The 21,137-nt window shown below is 35.5% G+C and overlaps 1 protein-coding gene across 2 annotated transcripts in view; it reads right to left on the reverse strand.

Moving 5' to 3' along the window:
* Positions 1–815: 815 nt before the first annotated feature.
* KITLG (KIT ligand) overlaps positions 816–21,137 on the reverse strand; it is an 88,251-nt gene continuing 67,929 nt past the window's right edge. For both annotated transcript variants that reach the window (XM_011961269.1, XM_011961268.1), the window contains 4 exons: positions 15,577–15,686; positions 14,863–14,930; positions 13,700–13,776; positions 816–5,208 (listed from right to left, as the gene is read on the reverse strand). In XM_011961269.1, the coding sequence (XP_011816659.1) occupies positions 13,737–13,776; positions 14,863–14,930; positions 15,577–15,686 (218 nt within the window). In that variant the 3' untranslated portion in view covers positions 816–5,208; positions 13,700–13,736. The remainder of the gene's footprint in view (positions 5,209–13,699; positions 13,777–14,862; positions 14,931–15,576; positions 15,687–21,137) is intronic.

Consider the following 21,137-nt stretch of genomic DNA (forward strand, 5'->3'; position numbering starts at 1 on the left):
TATTGGTCGAAGTTGGCAATATAAAAGGTAAACAGAGGAGAGAGAATCAGCAGATTCTGAAAAGAAATGGTGGGTGATAAGTGTGGTGTCATATAGCAAGGGTATGTGCCTGAGAGTCAAATAGCATCCAGTGGTTAAGCAGGATGATTATCTACTGCCTAAATCACAGAAGCTGTGGTGGGTTTTGATCTTGTCATTCTTCTCAGAAACAAGCAAAGGAGTCTAGGCTTCTCAGGGACTCTGAGAATAGTGTCTGCACTCCCTGTTGTTACATTGAAGGCTCTGGTCTTATCTCTGCGTATGTCTTTTTATATGGTGTATGCTAAGGACATACCTGTTTGATTTGATAAAATAAGATTAGAAATTTTATAAATTCTTTCTATGGAAAATGCTGCTCTGACTGGGCATAATTCTCACTATAAAAATTTATCTCATCCTTCTTAGTCCAAACATCAGCTCCTCCACGGTCCTCCTCATTCTGTATCCATTTCTCCTTCCTGCATGCCCTAAGCTATATCTATTATAGTGTTTTTCTATATATCTATTGCATTTCTTTTCCCCAACCAAGTTATAAATCTCTTGAAAGCAAACATCGTGTTAATTCATTGTTTATTTTCCTTGATTACTTATCTTAGTAATCAATAAATATTTATTGAATTTAAATAATTTCATATCTCCTTGTGTCCATATTTCAACAAAATCTAGATTAATGACAAAAGTTTCCATAAAAAATTTTGACTGTAGTTTAATAAATGCTCAACCATGTTGTAAACATATGTGATAAACTTAAGATATAAAAGGACAGGGCAAATTTATGAGAGTGCATAAAATTCTTTATTTAGAACAATAAAGTATATGTATATATAATGTAAATTTAAATTCAAACCTGTATAAAAAAGGGTTGGGACATACACCTATTTTAAAAAGTACACATACAGTATATACACATACACATCACATTTTACAACCTTTTTTATTTAATTAAATTTCAGTCATAATAAAACTATTTAGAATAGTGTTGACATACATTTACATTATTATATGCAAACTCCAATCTATGACTGAACTAAGGGTATATCTGTGCATCCATCTAAATTAATACTTTTCAAGTCCATTGATTAAAAAAATGGTGGCAAGTGGACACTATAATCACATATTAATCCTTAGAATATAGGAGAATAGAATATTTTGATTGGAAAATTATATTTAGTGAGTCTTGTAGCTCAGGGATCAAGTACTGGAAAACGGTGTGGTCTTTAGTTTAAACAATTGATTTAATTTTATTGTTAAAAACATCATAAGGATGTAGTTGGAGATGGCAGTTATAAATAAATTTACAATGCTCAGTAAACATTTCAGGATCATGAATATCCACTTTAGCATGGATTACCTCTTTAAAAAAACACCTTGTTATAAAATGAAAGTACCATTATTTTATTTTTACAAACAAAGGCATTTCAAGACTAGTTAATGGAAAGCAGCAACACTATGAATTGTGTGATCTAATTCCACAAATGAACTAATTAGAATTTCAATCTGAATAGTTTTATTTTAAAGCCAATTTCAAAATAATGTTGTTTCAAAGATAAGCTGGTTTACTTTAGAATTCTTATCCCACTTTCCAATTTTAAAGTGTAATTAATGAATTACCCCTTTATAAATTGGTTCTAAAATATCTTTTGGCATTCAAAAACTTTATGAGCATTTTACATTTTCTGCTCTTAGTTTTCAATAAAATGAGAAGATTTAAATGCTCACTTTGGTGCATTTCCAAATGTTACACACATCTTACAGTTTCTGATCCTGACTAATATGACTAAAATGTACTACTGGTTTTCATTCTTTGGAGGTGATCCAAAATGTTTATTTAAGCAAAGGAAAAAGCCATCTCTTGTGTAAATGGTGATCCAATTCACCCTACTTGAGACTGAATTTCACTTTTACTAATGGACACTATTTACATTAGAAATAAGAACAGCAATGACTTTTTATGGTCAAGATACTTATTCACTGAGTCCATAATTGGATATTTTCTATGGGTTAGTTTCAATGCTATTTTATCTTCTTTGTCAGTCATATTGCAATAGGACTCACCCCTAAGGAGTGATCTCTGAGTTTACCATATAGATAAATAAAAAATTGAGATCCAAAGAGGAGAGGTGATTTACCATATCAGTTAAAGACACACTGGAGGCTCTGGATGATCTTTTGCAACATCCATTCCACCAGGCCAAAATGCATTTTTGAAGAATATATTTTTTAAATATACAGAATGCCTAAAAGCTCCAAACTGGAATTACATTTTGAAATGAAAACTTGGCTGCAGTAAAACATTTTTAAATATCTATGATTTCTGAATGAATTTTTCTCTTTATTTATAACTTCAGTTGAATTAGAGTAGCAAAACTGGACTCAAAGTTTCTCCAAAGTACTTTAAAGTTCAATGAAATGTATTTATTTCTTACTAAAACCAATAATTCATTAGGTATGCATAAATTTTTCATAATTTTCATTTTTTCCCATACTTTTTAAGAGAATAGGCTACTTGTTCTATTATTGTATTGAAGAAAAATTAATTTGTCTCTCACTCATTAAAAGGTGGCAGTGTGGTAAGTGCATTAAATTACAACACAATATCCAGCAACACTTCATTATCACTCAGGAGGCACCATTTATCATAAAGCCGTTATTTAAATAGACTTGGTTTCTACCAAAGAGGTGCAAAGCTTTCAGTATCGTTAAGAATCTGCAGATTTCTGAGATCATTTTAAAAGGTAATTTTGAAACCTTGTAAGATAGAACTATCAGATACATGGCACCAACTGAAAAGGCGATTTCAGTTGTCAGCAGTGAGTTTTCCATGATTTATGAAGAAGGATATTCAGAACACATCTGGGATAAAATAAGCAAAGATAAATATATATTTTTATCTCAAAGCAGAAATGACACAGTTAATGTCCAAGCAGCTAGCATCCAAAATAACGTTCAGCATTTTTCTATTGTTCATGCATTTTATTCAACTTTAGTGTTTTAAAAATTAGCAATCCATGTAACTTTCAATGGACCAATACATTTAATAAGCAGGACACATCTCCCCTCTCCTACCATGTCAGATTTAATAACTTATTGAATTTGTTTATTTAATTCCATCGATTAAGACCAAGTCCATGAGTGTTAAAATCCAGCTACTAGGTTTGAGGACAAAAGTACATTTATTATACTCTTAAGCACATTAAGCAGCATTTTCATATGCTGAAGCAAACTGAAACCACTGGTTAAATAAATCAAACTACTAGATTGAGAAGTATCTATCTTCTCAATCTATACACGACCTATACACATAACTCATATTAATCTCTATCTATTTTCCTGAAAACAATCAATGCCACACACTGAGACAGGACCTATCAGCAATTAAGTTGATCTCTGGTTTTATTACTAATCAAGTGTACCATGGGATATCTGAGGGCCTGAACACCTTAATGCAGCTTCTCAAAGCACCTGGGTTACATCTTAGAGAAATTACTCATATTTAAGGAACCACAGCATGTTAGAGAAGAAAGGGACTGTAAGAATCATCTGGGCTCTTTGGTACAAAAAAGAGCAAAGGCCACTTACTGGAGTTGCATCTGGATTAGCTTTGAACAGAAGCTAAAATCTAAATATACTAGAAATTCTTGGACTTTTGAAATGAAAGGAAAGCTAGCAGTTAGTTTTCATGCCCTTTTGTGTCACTACATTGAAAACTGTCATCTTATGGTTGTAGAACATGGCAATAATGTTATCACAAAGATTAAGTTAGAATGGAAAGCTTTGGATTCCTTTATGTGTACATTCAAGACATGTTAAAAGAACTTTCATCAAAATAAACCATAAGAAATCATTCTTTGACTTTACTCGGACGTTTTCTTGAATATTAGAAAAACTGGCAAGGGATATTCACATAATGTCTTATAAGTTCTAGTTTAAAAGCACAATGTCCATCTTGGGAATTCCTGCCAAATTCACTTTTAATATGACAAACACTGTCACACATTTTAAATAGCAAACTGACATGCATAACTACATAAAGCTTTCTTTTTATTTTTAATTCAAAAAGCTTAATGAATACAGAGTGCCTGATTTTAAATAAATGGATCCTTTAAACTGATAATGGTGATTATACTATAAATAACTAAAGTTTCCTCATTCCTTGCATTCCAAGTAACCTAGTTTTCAACACCCATATTAGCATGTGGGCTTGGTTTTCTAATGTTAGATACTAAATGTCATAATTTATTTTTATTCTCTCCCATGGTGGAAATTGAAATGGGACCATCTTACATTCAGCATTTTCTCCTAAGTCCCTTTACATAGCTCTGTAATAGTTTTAGAGTACAAACGCATCATAACATATTTTGCAAACACAATTTATACACCCCATAGTGGTCAAGGGAAAAGGCAGACTTTCCCAGGATGCCGATGTCCTCCTCAGCAGACTGTTCTGATGTTCAGTGTTCTTAACTTCTTTCTGCGATGACTCTTTTGGAGAGTCTCCCCTCTGCCAAGGCCTAATTCAGTACTGGCTCCCTTGCATAAATGGAACCAGGCAACCATTTGCATTTGTTTAGTGGGATATGGGTGAGCATGGTTTACATCAGGAAGAGATCAAAATCAGACCCATATCACTAATCAGTAACTATAAAGCTGACATGCTGCCAACTCCAATCACAGTTCCCACTGCTTTCTACACTGTACAGTGGCTGACACTACTGAGTTTTAAACAATTTTTTCTAGATCCCTTTGAGAAAAATTGTTACCCCTACTATCCAAGCTGAAATCTACTTGCGAAGACCAGGATAACTACAGGCTGCAGTTTGTATCTGAAGAATAAAGCTAGGTGTTTTGTCAGCAGACATTTCTGGAGCCATGCAAATGGTGCATGCAGTCTGAGACACGTGCTTTCTCTTCCAACATCAGCTGCAAGTTCTAAATGAGACCCAAGTCCTGCAGGTCCTTAAAATAGAGTCCTGCTCCATGCAAGTTCTTCTTTATAGATGATTAATTCAGTGCCAGTTTCACAGTAAAACATTCTGTTCCAATTTCTGAATCATCCATATAAAGTCATGGGTAGCAAGAACAGAAAAAGATGTGGTCTGTCACTCCAGACAGAATATGAATTTGTTTAAAGCTGCTTCATTTATGAAGCAAACATGAACTGTTACCAGCCTAGAAAGGAAGGAAACAAAAAGAGAGATTATGGTGTATCTGCCTTCTGCCTTTAAAAAAAATCTCAATAGCTGAAATCATATATGACCACAGAATGAGTAACAGATTTACAATGTATGCTTCACTTACATAGCATAAAAGAACTTGATAAATGTTTTCTTAGATGCAGTGATCAGTCATTTTCTATGATCTCCCCAGTAACACATTATATGAAGCAATCTTACTTATTGTTTATTATCTATGTCCTCCCATTAAAATAGAAGCTCCATGAGGGCAGGGAGCTTCTCCATCTCTTTTACCGCTGTACCTCCACTCTTATAACAATGCCTGGCACTTAACAGATTCTCAATAAATATTTCACTCTGTAACTTTCATACCTCCTGATATTCTACCAATGATCTCAGTTTGTGATAATACAATTATCAACCTAGTTAGCTTTGAATTTCTCTAGCAAGACTATAAAAGGTAGTACATGGGGGTGAAGGGAGAAGGATTGATGAACAAAGAAGTGTCTGGAGAGTGGAGACCAGAGAAGTGGAGATAGATGGAGTAGCATGAAAGAGATCCCTAGGACAGGTGGAGAAGCTGGTCAGTGGCCACCAACAAGTAACAGCCTCACATGGCCACTGAGCCACTCTAGTATCTTGACTATCTAGTTAGGTTCTAGCAATCATTTCTCCCAGCTGAGGAAATAGGAGCAGAAAGACTTCATCCAATACTTCCAGCCAAAAAAAGAAAGACTGAAATCTTGGCACCACATCCCAACAAAGCCTCTGTGGAAGGTTCATTTGGCTTCGGTGTAGCTTATTGTACTTGTTGAAGCATGAAAGCCATATTTTGTTTTAGTTCTTCAGTACTTGTGTTAATCTACTAGCTTTCAGATGTTTCAACTTTCCAGTAAAGTATGTGAATTTCTTCTCTACTTAAAAAAATATATATAGATGGTATCATCATCCCATCTTCAATCACAATCTCTAAATAAACGTGTTTTGCATTTCTCGTTTTCTCTGCTCAATCTCTTTCACTACTTTTGTCCTTGTTTATCAACCCAGCGTCACAGATCACTGTTTTTAAAGTATTGAGATCATTACACAGATTAGCCATAAAATTCCATTGTGTGAGTAATAAGAATTGCAATATTTTCCCAGTCTCTCTAAATGTAATATATTAAAAACTGTCTTATACAATTTAACAAACAGAGAACTCTAGAAGCTAGACAACCTGTATTTAGGAAATCAGAATTAAATCTAGAACAAAAATTAATAGATACTAAGATAAAACTTCAGAAATCCAAAATATATAGAAAATATTTTAAAAGCATGGTTAGAAAGCAAAAGGGAACCACAAAAAGCAAAAGAATGTATTTTTTAAAGGTATAAATAGTTTGAAACACAAAGCTGAATGTAGAGAATTAAATGTAGGATGGGCATGGTGGCTCACGCCTGTAATCCCAGCACTTTGGGAGGCTAAGGTAGGCGGATCACCTGAAGTCAGGAGTTTGAGCCCAGCCTGGCCAACATGGTGAAACCCTGTCTCTACTAAAAATACAAAAATTAGCTGGGTGTGGTAGTGCACACCTGTAGTTCCAGCTACTCAGGGGCTGAGGCACAAAACCCCTTCAACCCAGGAGGCGGAGGTTGCAGTGAGCTGAGATCACACCACTACCACTGCACTCCAGCCTGGGCTACAGAGCAAGACTCTCTCTCAAAAAAAAAAAAAAAAAAAAGAGCGAGAGCAAGATAAGATAATTATATGTAGAGAAGATTGGAAATCTATTTTTGATTTTGTCCCTGGGTCACCTAGCAAAGAAAATAAACTTAAAGACTGACACCCGTTTTCCCATAGAACAAAACTACAATTTTTATAATGACAACCTGGGTCTTGCAAGAACCCTTGTGAAATAAGAAGAGTAAATTTACCATTAACCCTCATTACACATGAAAAACCAAAGTTTAAAAGACATGAACTGGTTAACTGATATAAACTCATCTAGTATGATACACCAAAGAGTCAAGGCTTGAACGCAAGTCTAATCCCTTCTAATCATCTGCTTTACAATCTATCTACAGAAACCAAACTTCCAAAGCGTTGGAAAAGTCTTAGGAAATATCTGGCAAAGAATCACAGATCTTGCCATTTGGTAACCAACCATTCCCAAACCTTGAGGCCTGAATTTCCAAGCTTGACTTGAAATTGTCCTTTATTCCAATTCTAAGATTTATCTTCTTCCCCCTTAGTTCAGATATACAGGACATTTTGTTTGTATTTCTTTGGTGAACCTCTCCACAATCAAACCCATGCTATTTACTATTAACCACACTGGGCCATTTCTGTGACGAAGCCATTTTTCTTTCAAGGTCTCAAATAAGATTCTTTGCAGATAACTCTCAAATTGCAAATCTATTCTTTCCAGGCCTGACTGTTATCTGAAGTTCCAGTCTAACATATTTGGCCACTGATCAGTTTCAATAATATTTACCAACAGCTTCTTCTCCTGATTTCACATTTCCTGTTAATGCCACCACACTCTGGTAAGTCCCATAGTCTCCAAATCATTCTTGAGTTCTACCTGTGATGACAAGTCTCACATCCCATTAGTAACTAGGATTTGTTGATTCTTTTACTGCATGTCTTCAAATGGTCTATGCTTTCTCATTTCCTGGCCCTGATGCTAATTCTGTTGTCATTCTCTCTCACATCTTATTTGAAGACCGGCCTGGTAAGTGGACTCCATTTCTCTAGTTAACCATTCCCATACATCTTGCCATACCAACAACGAATTAGTTTTCCCACACTTCTGCTTTGATTGTCACCCACATCTTTCTTACAGCATTTTATCCCAATAGCTCCCTATGTCACACAAGCTTATATTTTAAGCTCCATTCCTGGAATTCAAACCCTTTCTCAAATTGATGCTCACCCTTTCTTCTCAGCATGTTAACTCTTTATATGTGACTTCCACTGAAATCCAACTGTCCAAACTGACCCTTGAACATAGTTTCTACTTTGGGACTTTCCTGACTTAGTTTACGCCGTGTGCTCTGTACAGATGCTACCTCCATCACTTACAAAGTGAAGCTTTTCTCCTATTGTTAGTGATTTCTCTCTCCTTTCAAAAATAGGTAATTGTATTTGGGTGTGCCCAATTCTAAGATGTCATCCATGCCAGTATCTAGAACTGTGTTGAATTCACAACTTGTAGGACCACACGCAGAGGCCTGGACTTTGATCAAAGTAACTTTGTAAACTTTTAGTTCACTTTTAAAAATTGGTTATTATGTATATGTCTGATTTCTTTTTGTAGGCTATAAACAATCTGAGGACACAACGAAGTTATATTAAGCTTTGCATCCATCAGTGCACCTACTAGAATTTGTTGGAATCACATTTGTGGGAAGAGTAAAGAGCAAAAGTTTCCTGTAATGTATTAACCTAAATAAAGCTTTTAATATAATGTATCTGTTTTATTTATTTATCTTAATCTTTGCTATACACAACCCAATATGAAAAAGGTTTCTGTAGGATGCTGCTATGGATACTAGAAATAAGCTATGTGACCAAGTAAATTTTTAACTTTTCACATAGCTATTCTCATGCATGGTGTCAAATAAACACAACTTCAGTTAATTTTTTATTTTTATATTTTGAGACCAGGCCTTGCTCCATCATCACGGTTGGAATGCTGTGATTTGATCATGGCTTACTATAGCCTTAACCTCTCGGGCTTAGGCAATCCTCCTGCCTCAACCTCCTGAGTAGCTGAGACCACAGGTGCACACCACCATGCCCACCCAATTTTTAAATTATTTGTAGAGATGGGGTCTCCCTATGTTACCCAGGCTGGTCTCAAACTCCTGGGCTCAAGTGATCCTCCCACCTCAGCCCCCCAAGGTACTGGGATAACAGGCATGAGCCACCACTCCTGGCATATTTTTTCCTAGGTGCAAATTTTTTTGTTGTTCTTTCTAGTTCAATACATTCCTTCCACGTTTGTTCCTTGTATTTAAGATATTAAACCCTCCTTCTTTTCATTTCCCAATTATAGGTTATTTCCTTCAGAGAACTAGCCCATATGTTCTCTATTCTACTGTTCCAATATTTGTCTTGATTTAATTTGTTTCAGTTGGTGAAACTTCCATTTCAGGGAGAAATCCTTGCCATAAACCTGAGTCATTCCTTGTATTTTCCTCTTCCTTGCTAACCAAGCAAATGATTATAATCCAAATCATATCTATTTTTAAATGTATAATTGCAGCTCCACATTTTATTTCTATCTTGGTATTTTTTACTACAGTTACTCTTATTTTTTAGAAGATTTTCTCTCCTACCACATCATAGTTTGGTCTCCCAGACTTTCCCTCTACTCCACACCTATCCAGGCCCAGACTTTCCCTCTACTCCACACCTATCCAGGCCCAGACTTTCCCTCTACTCCACACCTATCCAGGCCCAGACTTTCCCTCTACCACACACCTATCCAGGCCCAGACTTTCCCTCTACTACACACCTATCCAGGCCCAGACTTTCCCTCTACTACACACCTATCCAGGCCCAGACTTTCCCTCTACTCCACACCTATCCAGGCCCAGACTTTCCCTCTACCACACACCTATCCAGGCCCAGACTTTCCCTCTACTACACACCTATCCAGGCCCAGACTTTCCCTCTACTACACACCTATCTAGGCCCAGACTTTCCCTCTACTACACACCTATCTAGGAACTAGACTTAAGAGTTCCTTGGAGGGTTTCCCATCTCTGTTAGTATGAGGCCAAATGTAAGGGTTTACTTCATATAATGGGTAGTCAATAGATGATTACAAATGATATACACTCATTTTTACTTTGGGGTTTTCAGATTCTTGATGATGAACTGGCCCTTTTCTCCCTCTTTCCCTACTTTTCTCTCAGCATTTGAATTCTTATGTACTCATACACACATACAAGTTTATTTCTGTTTTTATCTTCATATATTTTATTCTCATGTTATTATAATTCTGAGATATTCATTCATCTTTCCATTAATTTATTCAACAAATAGTTATTCATCATTTATATGTGCACAGTATAAGTGACATTGTTTAGTGGGGCTCCAAAATTAAATTAAGAAAAAAGAAATCCTGCCCCCTAAGAGCTTATGGTTTTGAAAAGGGCATAAAATGTTCATTTAAGTGACTGTGATGTCCTACCAAGGGTCATATGAAATCTATTTAGAGGGTCACAAATAGAGATTATTTTCATTTGGGAAGTCAGCTTTTTGTAGGTGGTAGTATGTGACCCGAGCCTTGGCAGAGCTTTGCAGAGATGATGAGTAAGGCACTTTATGAAGGAGAATGAGTCATGTTTTCATTCATTCTGCGATCTATTTCCCATTGACTACTCAATAAGTGAGCTGGGTTTTTTTTTTTTTTTTTCTGGATAATTCTGGCTTCTTTAACCTAGCTAATGTGATTCATTTTATACATGAGTAATAATTCATACCTTAAGAAAAATAATTTATTAATTTTCTATGTGATTATATTCCCTCTTCATATACATACCTTGCTGTCTCATTAATCCAAGCCAATAAATTAAACACACACATTCACACAAAAGATAAAAACAAACCCTACTTCAGAAGAACAATCTTCTTTGCCATTTGTTTAAACTTTCATTTAGGGCTGAGTCACTCACTCAGTCTCTCATTCAACAAACATTTATAGAGAGCCAACAGTGCACAGGTAGCATGTCAGGTGTTGAAGGTACAGCAAGAAACAGAAAGACCCAGCTCTTGTCTTGGAATGTTAACTGAGTATTCAAACATTCATAAGTTGTTTGACTATGGTTGCTTTAAAATACCATCTTTTTTCCTCCTAAACAAGTGGCCTGGGTTTCCGTATCCTAATCCACTCCCAAATGTCATGGGACAAATGTCATAATTAAAACCACATGATTAAAGACCTGTGTGCCAAAACAGGATCCCAGCAATGCAATCCCAAATCAAACAACAGAGGACATTACTTGAGCATTTAAGACTCAATTAACCATTTAATGTCTGGTTTGTGAATGCTGCTTGAGAGAACTGAAATGGCTGTCAAGAAGAAGAAGAAAAGGAAGGAAAAAAACAAAAAGAAAACAGTGAATCTCATCTTATGGTTCAAAGGCAAAAAAATGAATTTTAGGAAAAAGCATCATTTCAGCTTGGGAAATATTGCTCCAGAAAATAAAAAGTGTTAAGCAAAGGGTCTATCCATTCACATTATTTGACAGGAAGAATGAGCCTAGAAAGAAGTGGGAATGGGCAGCAGAAAACAGAGGGTGCTATTCATGGTATGGACATGTTAATCAAGAGTCTGATTGAAGGTAAAAGTGACAGAGTGTGTAGAATAAAGTATTACAGTGTTAGAGAAATATGCAACATAATTATATCATGTTATCTTGAGTTGTTAAAAAAATGTTGTTGTATAACCATAAAAGTAAGCTCATACAGGAGGCCAGATACTTTATGACTCAGCTCCACTGAAGAAGATTCAGCCTAGAGATAAATCTCTGAAGCTGGGACAGGGGTTAAAGCTGGAAGGGCAGTTACTTGCAGGGTGAAGAAGGAACTCACTACAGACTATTCTAGGTAATAAAGAGGAGAGTAAATAATCCTTTGACAATGAGGGAATGGACAGAAGAAATGAGGAATTAGAAAGAGAAGAGAATATTTGCATGCCACTGTGGTAAATGCACTCAGGATTCCATGACAGTAACAAAAATAACAGCCAATTAGCAGAAGCAGTGAGGGACAGCATGAATCAATGCTGATTAAGTTAATGCAGCTGTGGGTCTTCCCGCAGCAAGGCAGCAGCAAGGCAGCAGAGACAGTAGACAGGACAGGAGATAATGATCACCAGTAACTTCTAGTCACATCTTACTCTCCTTTCTCCCACAATACTTCTGCAGACCCATACAATCACAGCACGTGTCTGCCATGTGTTTATGCTCAGTGTATCCTGGGCTCTGAACTATTATGATGCATAATTATTACTAGTCATGTGGAAGGTGGCAATTGACCTTGAAAATCTTACTCTCCTGACTGTAAGATATTTGGATGTTTTCTCTTTTTCCTTAAAATGGCAGGGAAACATTCTGGTTTTCTCTTGTTTCAGCATCTAACACATGGGATACCATCATGTTATGGTGGTCACACCTAAATAAAATTGATTCCATATATTTTTATTCTATTAGTAATACTTAATTTCAGTCCTAATTTGCTATATTCCCCTTGTCTAATTAATTTTCTGGCCTCAAAAACAGTCCAAGTAAACATACAACTGTTAAATTTTTTGTGCATTTCCCATACAAGATGAATCTACTAGTCAAGACAAACACTGCTTACCTTTCAAAACTGGAGAATACACAATGAATTAGATATGCACATTTCAATTATGTAACAACTTCAGCTAACATACTGACATCTGCTTGATAGACCACTTACTAATGAAGTTTGTTTATAAATTTTGGCATCTCATATGCTGTATAGTTCTTGCTAAATACTTCAGTTTGAATTAAAATTTTTACAATCTACCCATCTGACAAAGGGTTAATATCCAGAATCTACAAAGAATTTAAACAAATTTACAAGAAAAAAATCAAACAATCCTGTCAAAAAGTGGGTGAAGGGTATGAACAGACACTTCTCAAAAGAAAATATTTATGCAACCAACAGACACATGAAAAAATGCTCATCATCACTGGTCATCAGAGAAATGCAAATCAAAACCACAATGAGATACCATCTCACACCAGTTAGAATGGTAATCATTAAAAGTCAGGAAACAACAGGTGCTAGAGAGGATGTGGAGAAATAGGAACACTTCCACACTGTTGGTGGGACCGTAAACTAGTTCAACCATTGTGGGAGACAGTGTGGTGATTCCTCAAGGATCTAGAACTAGAAATACCATTTGACCTAGCCATTCCATTTCTGGGTATATACCCAAAGGATTATAAATCATGCTGCTATAAAGACACATGCACACATATGTTTACTGTGGCACTATTAACAATAGCAAAGACTTGGAACCAACCCAAAGGTCCATCAATAATACACTGGTTAAAGAAAATGTGGCACATATACACCATGGAGTACTATGCAGCTGCAGAAAAGGATGAGTTCATGTCCTTTATAGCAACATGGATGAAGCTGGAAACCATCATTCTGAGCAAACTATCTCAAGGACAGAAAACCAAACATCGCATGTTCTCACTCATTGGTGGGAATTGAACAATGAGAACACTTGGACACAGGGCGGGGAACATCACACCCTGGGGCCTGTCATGGGGTGGGGGGGAAGGGGGGCGGGATAGCATTAGGAGATATACCTAATGTAAATGACGAGTTAATGGATGCAGCACACCAACATGGCACATGTATACATATGTAACAAACCTGCACTTTGTGCACATGTACCCTAGAACTTAAAGAATAAAAAAAAAAGAAAAAAAAGGAGAGTAAAAAAACTTACCAATATACGAAAGTAACAGTGTTGATACAAGTCACAATTACACTTCTTGAAACTCTCTCTCTTTCTCTTGCAACATACTGAAAAACAAAACAACAACAACAACAAAATGCTTATTTGCTCTTAATCAGAGATTCTGAGGTACACCATGACCTGGGCATTGTAAAAGGCAGCTTTTCTATAAATACAGTAGCAGAAGATTGCAAAATTTAATGGGGAGCTTACCTTCTTTCTACTATAGGGAAGAGGGAAGACTTCATTTGTCTTAAGGTAGTCTTTCAAAGTAGTTAAAACATTTCTTTCTCTGTATATGCATATATACACACCAAACATGCCTATATGCATTTCATATGTGTCTGTGTATACAAATAGGCATGACATGAGAGAAAGCAACACACCAAATGAAAATTATAATCAAAGGTAAGGGAACATATGAGCACTGGGCAGTATAGGGTAAGGTGAAAGAGTAACAAGAGCCAGCTACAGTGAATGGAAAGTCATCTTACCGCGAATTTTGCATTTGGCTTTACAGAAAACAAAGAGCATGCTGACAAAAGTTAAGGGCTCTGAAAGCCAGAGTAAAATAAAAGATATATTAAATATACAAGAGAAAATCACTGAACGTATTTCAAATAAGAAGTCACGCTATGAAACAGTTTTTACAGAAGAGTGTGACTAAAGGTTGAGTTTAGAAGGGCTAAAGAAAAGATCAGAGGCAGCAACTCATGAGATCATAAAGATGTCAGTGATGATAATGCTTCCTACCAAAAGAACTAAGCTTAGGAAGAGGCTCTGAGAGCTGAATCAGTATGTTTTGATAAAAGTGTGGAAAAGAAAGAACATGAGCAAATATGCCTCCAGAGCTCCACAACTAGGAGTCTGAGAAGATTCTGCTGCCTTACTTAAATAAGAAAGCAGAGGTAACCCCTTTATAAACCCTAAGAAGGGTCATGAAAACAATTATGTGAAGGTATTCTACAGGTAAATGGAGATGCAGCATTGAAGAGAGAGTGAGACATCAGAAACATGGATAAAGAGTTGGGACTCACTGGTTAGGATCTACTATGATGAATGAAGGACTTCTTAAAGACATTATGGGCACGTACACAGTGTGTGAAATGGCAATGCCATGCTTGATGAGGCACACATTGAGCAAAACAAAATACCTTATCTCATTATCCTCTTCATTGATTTGTATATTTTCAACTGCCCTTGTAAGACTTGGCTGTCTCTTCTGGAAAAAGGAGAAACACACATGCTGTAAAACGATCAATGAATGGTCTAATATTTAAGAGGTAAGTGGACTCCACTTTTATCTTTTATGTCAATAACTCCAATAACAGTTTTTTTCAGCATGTAGCACGCAAAATGTTTTTGTAATAAAAAATTACGAGAGTTGCATGGTACCATCAACTCAACATTTTTAGGATGTTGGGGGATAAAGAGTAATAAAGAAGTTGACATTTAATCAAATTCAAAAGACATTTCAAGAAGCTGAATCACAATGATTTTTGCACATTTTAAAATTTTAGACAGGCTTCAATAAGAAGAGAACAAAAGAGTAGAAATCCAAAAATAGCAGATAATACAAATGACATTTCTATTTATCTTTTATCATATGATTTTTGGCAGATCTTCCTTTTCATATTTAGTTCAGGCTATTAACACTAGTTCCTAATTCTTAAGTGTGAATAATCAGCTAGAGGGATTGTGTCCAGATGTAATGAGAAATGGGAAGCTTTCTAAAATTTAAATTTTGTTTAGATTATAAACTAAGGTAGAATTCACTGTTTTCGTAATGGATCATTTCTTAAGAAAAAAAGATTAATAATTTATGTAAACATAGCATATTAAAAAAAAAAAGGAATGGCAACACTTACCTTCCAGTATAAGGCTCCAAAAGCAAAGCCAATTATAAGAGAAAAGAATGCTGGCAATGCCATGGCTGCCCAGTGTAGGCTGGAGTCTCCAGGGGGACTTTTGGCCTTCCCTATAATTTAAAGAACACAGTGATGAATACAGCATATCCATCCTAGAAGTTTTGCTCTTATGCTGTGGTTGTTCTTAACTGTTTCTGTAACACATTCTGGACCTATATCTGTTTAAAGTATTCAAAAGATTGATTTTTCTGCTGAGTATTGCTTTTGCAAGGCAATATAAGTCCATGTAGTCTCCAAAAGATGAACGCATTAAAAAAGAAAGAAATCACAGAGACAGAAAGAAATCTGGCTTGGGTAATTCTGACACATATGGAACACAGACTTAATGTATTTCTGGGGGGGGGGAAATGACTTACACTATCAAACAAATCTATCTCTCATGCCTTTATCTTGGTGTTTGGCTACGTTGGGTCAGCCAGATGTCCCAGAATCAAGGTAGCCAAACACCATGTTCTTCCTGTTCTATACAAAGACCAAACCTGAGTCTTGAAATTCACCACTCAGACCAAAGGAAAGACCAGACTTAAAAGCAAAAAAGCAGCTTACTAAAGAGGGAGATATTCTGGAATTTGCTACCTAAAACCTTTCTCAGAGAGAAGGATAGCATCTAAAGAAGGGGCTTCAAACAAAGCTGTGTGGGAGACCTCACTAAGTACAGCAGACTTGCTCTCTGAGAGTGCGGTGACTACCATGTTGACAGTTCCATCCCTAAGACTATCAGCCAAGATGCAATCCTGGAATCTGACTAAGACACAGCAGCAATCTTCCTGCAGGAGAGAGGGAGGGAGAAAAACAGCAAAGACTAGGTGGTGGGGCGGCAGTGCGGGGGAGGGTTGGGGGAAGCGCCCATAGATTACTGAGCTTCACATCCTATAGAGGTCAATGTTACCTCACTTTTTTTATTTCACTTGTTCATGTGTGGGGTTTAAGAACCAGGTCTTCAGTCCATCAGGGATACTACTGTCCCTCTTGCAGGTAGACAAAAAGAACTTTATCAGAAGAGATTTGCTTAGCCCTCCAGGGAATGACTTTCAATACTTTCCACTGCAGCTATCCAGTAGGAATCAATGAGATTTGAATTGTATGCCTCAAGGCCCAAATGAAGGGTATTTGGGGACAAAGCTTAAGCTGACAACAAAGTTTTGATTTTATGCAAAGATAGCCTGCAGAGAGTATGTGTGGAGAGGAAGCTCATCTGGGCAGGATTTGAGTAATCTCAAACTCCTGGGTTATTACCATATTAATTATATCTCCTTATTACCAAAACTATCCACTGTCCAGAAATCTTGGGAACTGACTTGTTTCATTTGACTAATAATAACCAACATCTGTAGACATATAGAACACAAAGAATTGTGCTATAATTTTGCTGAACTTCTTTTTAGAGTAAGCATTTTTAGGAGCACCACGCCTGTGACATGGTTATCTTGGTGTTTATGAAACAAGCAAATGAGTATTCTTCCTTGATTCAGATCTGGGGCTCACTAAAGGTTCAACATAATTACTGATCCAAAGTCTTATTGCATCTCATTATTCTAGTACTTAATGATGAACTCTTACAAGACATCAGGTATGTCTCCAAGAACACACGTCCTAACTCACTTAAAACTCACAAAAACTCTGTGAAGGAGGTATTAGGAACTTCCATTTGACCGAAGAGTCAACAGAGTTTAACTTGACTGGTATATGAGTCCAGGAAGGTTGAGTCAAGACTATTTCTAGAAGATGTATAAGGTAATATCAAAGTTAGGATTTCTTTCTCTATCATTTAGGTACTGTCTGCAAGGATCTCAAACATAAACATCTTTTAAACATTCTCTTTACTTATCATAAAGGATATTACTGTTATGCTATAAACATAATTTCCTTTGGATAACTAGTAGGTTTGTATGTTATTCCATTATCCCATGACTTTTCCTTACACACTCACATCTCTGTAATAAGTTTTCATATGACCTGGTCCTCTGACATGGCCAGCTTTTGAGTTATCCCTGAAAACTAGCATGCTTTCTTCAAATTTCCCTAACCCTTCTCCCAAAAAACAGTCTTACTCCCTTTGTGCTACAACTAAAAACATTTTCATAATTCTATTATGATACATATTATGTACTGTACTATGAGTATTTACATCTGTTTCTCTTAGAATGTGAGCACCACAAAATCTTGTCTTGTGCATAGGTATCTAAGTGGCATATTCATGAGTGACATCACCTAGCTAAAAGTTGCTGACAACGCAAGACTCAAAATTTTTTAAAAAGAAAGAAAAAGGAAACAATGAACAAAAAAGAAGCTTGTACACTCATTTTGCAATTGAAAAAGTAATCTCTAATTCAGAGGCACGAGATTAAATAGTTATTTTATATTTAGTTTATCTTTTAAAATCAGTAGGAAAGACTTTTGTTTCCAAACACGATGGTAGCAGACTAGCCTTTCCAACCTAAGTAATTATAATTCTGGACAAATTATGAGGCAACTCTTTTCAGAAATTAGGGAACAGCAGCACAAATGTGTAATTCATGAGACAGGGAATCCACACTATGTGAGGCTCATGTTTGCCTTGGCTTTCAGCTTTCAGCTCTCCTGTCTGGGGTGCACTTTCAGATTGAGGTGTGGAAGGCAGAGTCCAAGCAAGGATCAATGGCCTCACTAAGGTACGGAGTCAAAGATTGAAATTCAGGGCTGCTGATGAGGCTGGGGTTTCTAGATCTCGGTTACTTCAAAGAAGGGAGCTGTGCAAAGAAGGAGCATCAGAAATCTCTAGATGAATCTCCTTAAGTTACTGGTCCAATAATAAGCTGTATATGTACCAGTAGAGATGTCACAAAACCTGACTAAAAAATAAAATAACAGCAACAACAACAACAACAAAAACAAAAACAAAATCAAAACCTTTGGGAAGCTATCATATTAACAGAGACCTTAGCAGTCACAGAACAATGGTGGACAAAGTTGTTGTGACAAGCAATATTGGAGAGATTTTCTGAGTACTTTAGAGGTATCTCAGATATTCTATGCCTTAGGAATAAGGCTACTTTCGCTTGTACCCAAGAAAGTTTAAAAACAAGTCTGGGAGAAAAGATAAACCTCATCTGCTAGTATTCGAACCTCTTACCAAAACACAATTCAATAGCCTCTAAAGAAATGCTATAGAATCTGAAAGATATGCAACAGCATAGAATTCATAATATCCAGCATTTAAACAATCACTAACCATTTAAAAAGAAATGTGACCCTTAATCAGGTAGGAAGAAGTCAATAGACATCAACTCTGGGATGACCTACGTGTTGAAATTGGGAGACAAGAACTTTAGAGCAGCTATGATCATTATGCTTAAAAAGAATTTTTTTCATAATGAGTATGTAGATGGAAAATTCCAGCAGACAAATATAAAATACATTTAAAAATTAACTGGACATTCTAGAAGACAAAATATAAATTTATAAATAAAATAATTCACTGGATGAAAAATTCAGCAGATCAGAGATGGCAGAAGAAAAGGTCAATGAACTTGAAAGCAGACAAGTAGAAATTACTCAAAAGAACAGAGAGAAAAGAGGATAAATAAATGAATAAAACTTCTGTGACCTATGACACACTAGCAAACTGCTAATATATATGCAAGTAGTATCTCAGAAAGAGAGAAGAGATAAAATGGATTAAAAAAAATTGAAAAAATTATGGCTATTTTTTCACCAAATTTCAGAGAAAACAAATTTATGTATCCAAAAGCTTGACAAATCTCAAGAAAGATAAATACAAAGAAAACCACTCGTAGGTATATTCTAGTTTAACTGTTAAAAAGGAGAACACTTTGAAAGAAGGCAGAGGAAGAAACGACCCAGTACATGCAGGGAAAAAATAAGACAAATGGTGGCTACTTTTTTTTTTTTTTCCAGAAACAGTATCTGCAGGAACACAATAGAGTGATATTTTTAAAAGACTAAAAGAAAAAAAAAAATCCTGTTTACCCAGACTTCAATATCTAGTAAAAAGTACCTGCTACATGGAAGACAAAATAAGATATTTTTCCAATTAAAAAGAAAAAAGAATTTGCTGCCAGCAGATCTGTATTGTAAGAGATGCCAACGAATGTTTTTCAGCTTGAAGGAAATTAATACCAAATGGAAACTTGGACTGACAAGAGGGAATGAAGGGTACAGGAAATAACAAATATGCAGGTTAATATAAAAGACAATATATTTCTTCTTCTCTTACTTTAAAACACGTATGACAGTTCAAAGCAATAATTGAACTGCATTGTGTATTGTAGACTGTATTGTGAAATTTATAACTGATGTAGATATGTTAATGTATGTCAATGATGACACAAAAGATGGGTATGGGTAAGTAAAACTATCCTGTTTCGAGGTTCTTGTATTTTTTTCTCAAGTGCTACAAGAGTAACTCTAAGTAGAAGATTATAAGTTAAAGTGTATACTTTAATTCCCCAAATAATCACAACATAATGCAAAAGGGTACTGTTGAAAAGCCAACAGTAATTAAAATTAAACACTAGAAAAAAATTAAGTAGCCCAAGAAAAGAGTGAGAAATAAGGAACGGAAGATCAATACACAAATGAAACAGATAAAAAACAAATAAGAAAATGGTGGATTAAAATCCAACTATACTGATGATGTATTACATAGAAATGGATGAAACACTCTAATTAACAATCAGAGACACACTAAGTAAAATAGTGAAACCCAAGTGTATGTTGTCTACCAGAAATGTACTTTAAAAATAAAGACAATAGACTGAAAATAAAGGAAAATCAAACATATACCATGAAAACAGTAAGCATAAGAAAGACTTGCTCTACTAATATCAGATAAAATACACTTCAAGCCAAAGAGCACTATCAGAGATAGAGGGATATTTCAGTAAGATTAAAAGGTCAATTAAACAGGGAAGATCTAACAACAATCAATGTATAAGCCCATAATAATAAAGCTTCAAAATATATGAAGCAAAAAACCCAAAACCAAAAGGAAAATCAGACAAATCCGTAAACAAAAGTAAACATTTTCAATTCTCCTTTCACAATAATTAATAAAAATTAGATACAATGTTTAATAAGGAAGAGAAGACATAAACAACACTATCAACCATTTTGGCCAAATTTGAGTGCTGCATTCAATAGTTAAATAATAAACATAAAATAGTTTCTGTAGATTTCAAAAAAATTATAGAGTATGTTTTCTGACAACAAAATTCATAAACCAGTAACAACAAGATACATAGGAAAACCTCAAACTTTTTGACATCAAACAACTCACTTTTATATTATCTGTGAATCAAAGAAGAAATAACAATTAACAAATATTTAGAAAAATAATAAAATCGCAACATAAAAATGGGTGAGGTGCAGCTAAAGCAGTGTATATAAGAAAATTTTTTTTTATTTTTTTATGTTTTTATTATACTTTAAGTTCTAGGGTACATGTGCATAACGTGCAGGTTTGTTACATATGTATACTTGTGCCATGTTGGTGTGCTGCA

This window comes from Colobus angolensis, unplaced genomic scaffold (assembly GCF_000951035.1).
Source record: "Colobus angolensis palliatus isolate OR3802 unplaced genomic scaffold, Cang.pa_1.0 Scaffold543, whole genome shotgun sequence".
Taxonomy (NCBI): domain Eukaryota; kingdom Metazoa; phylum Chordata; class Mammalia; order Primates; family Cercopithecidae; genus Colobus; species Colobus angolensis.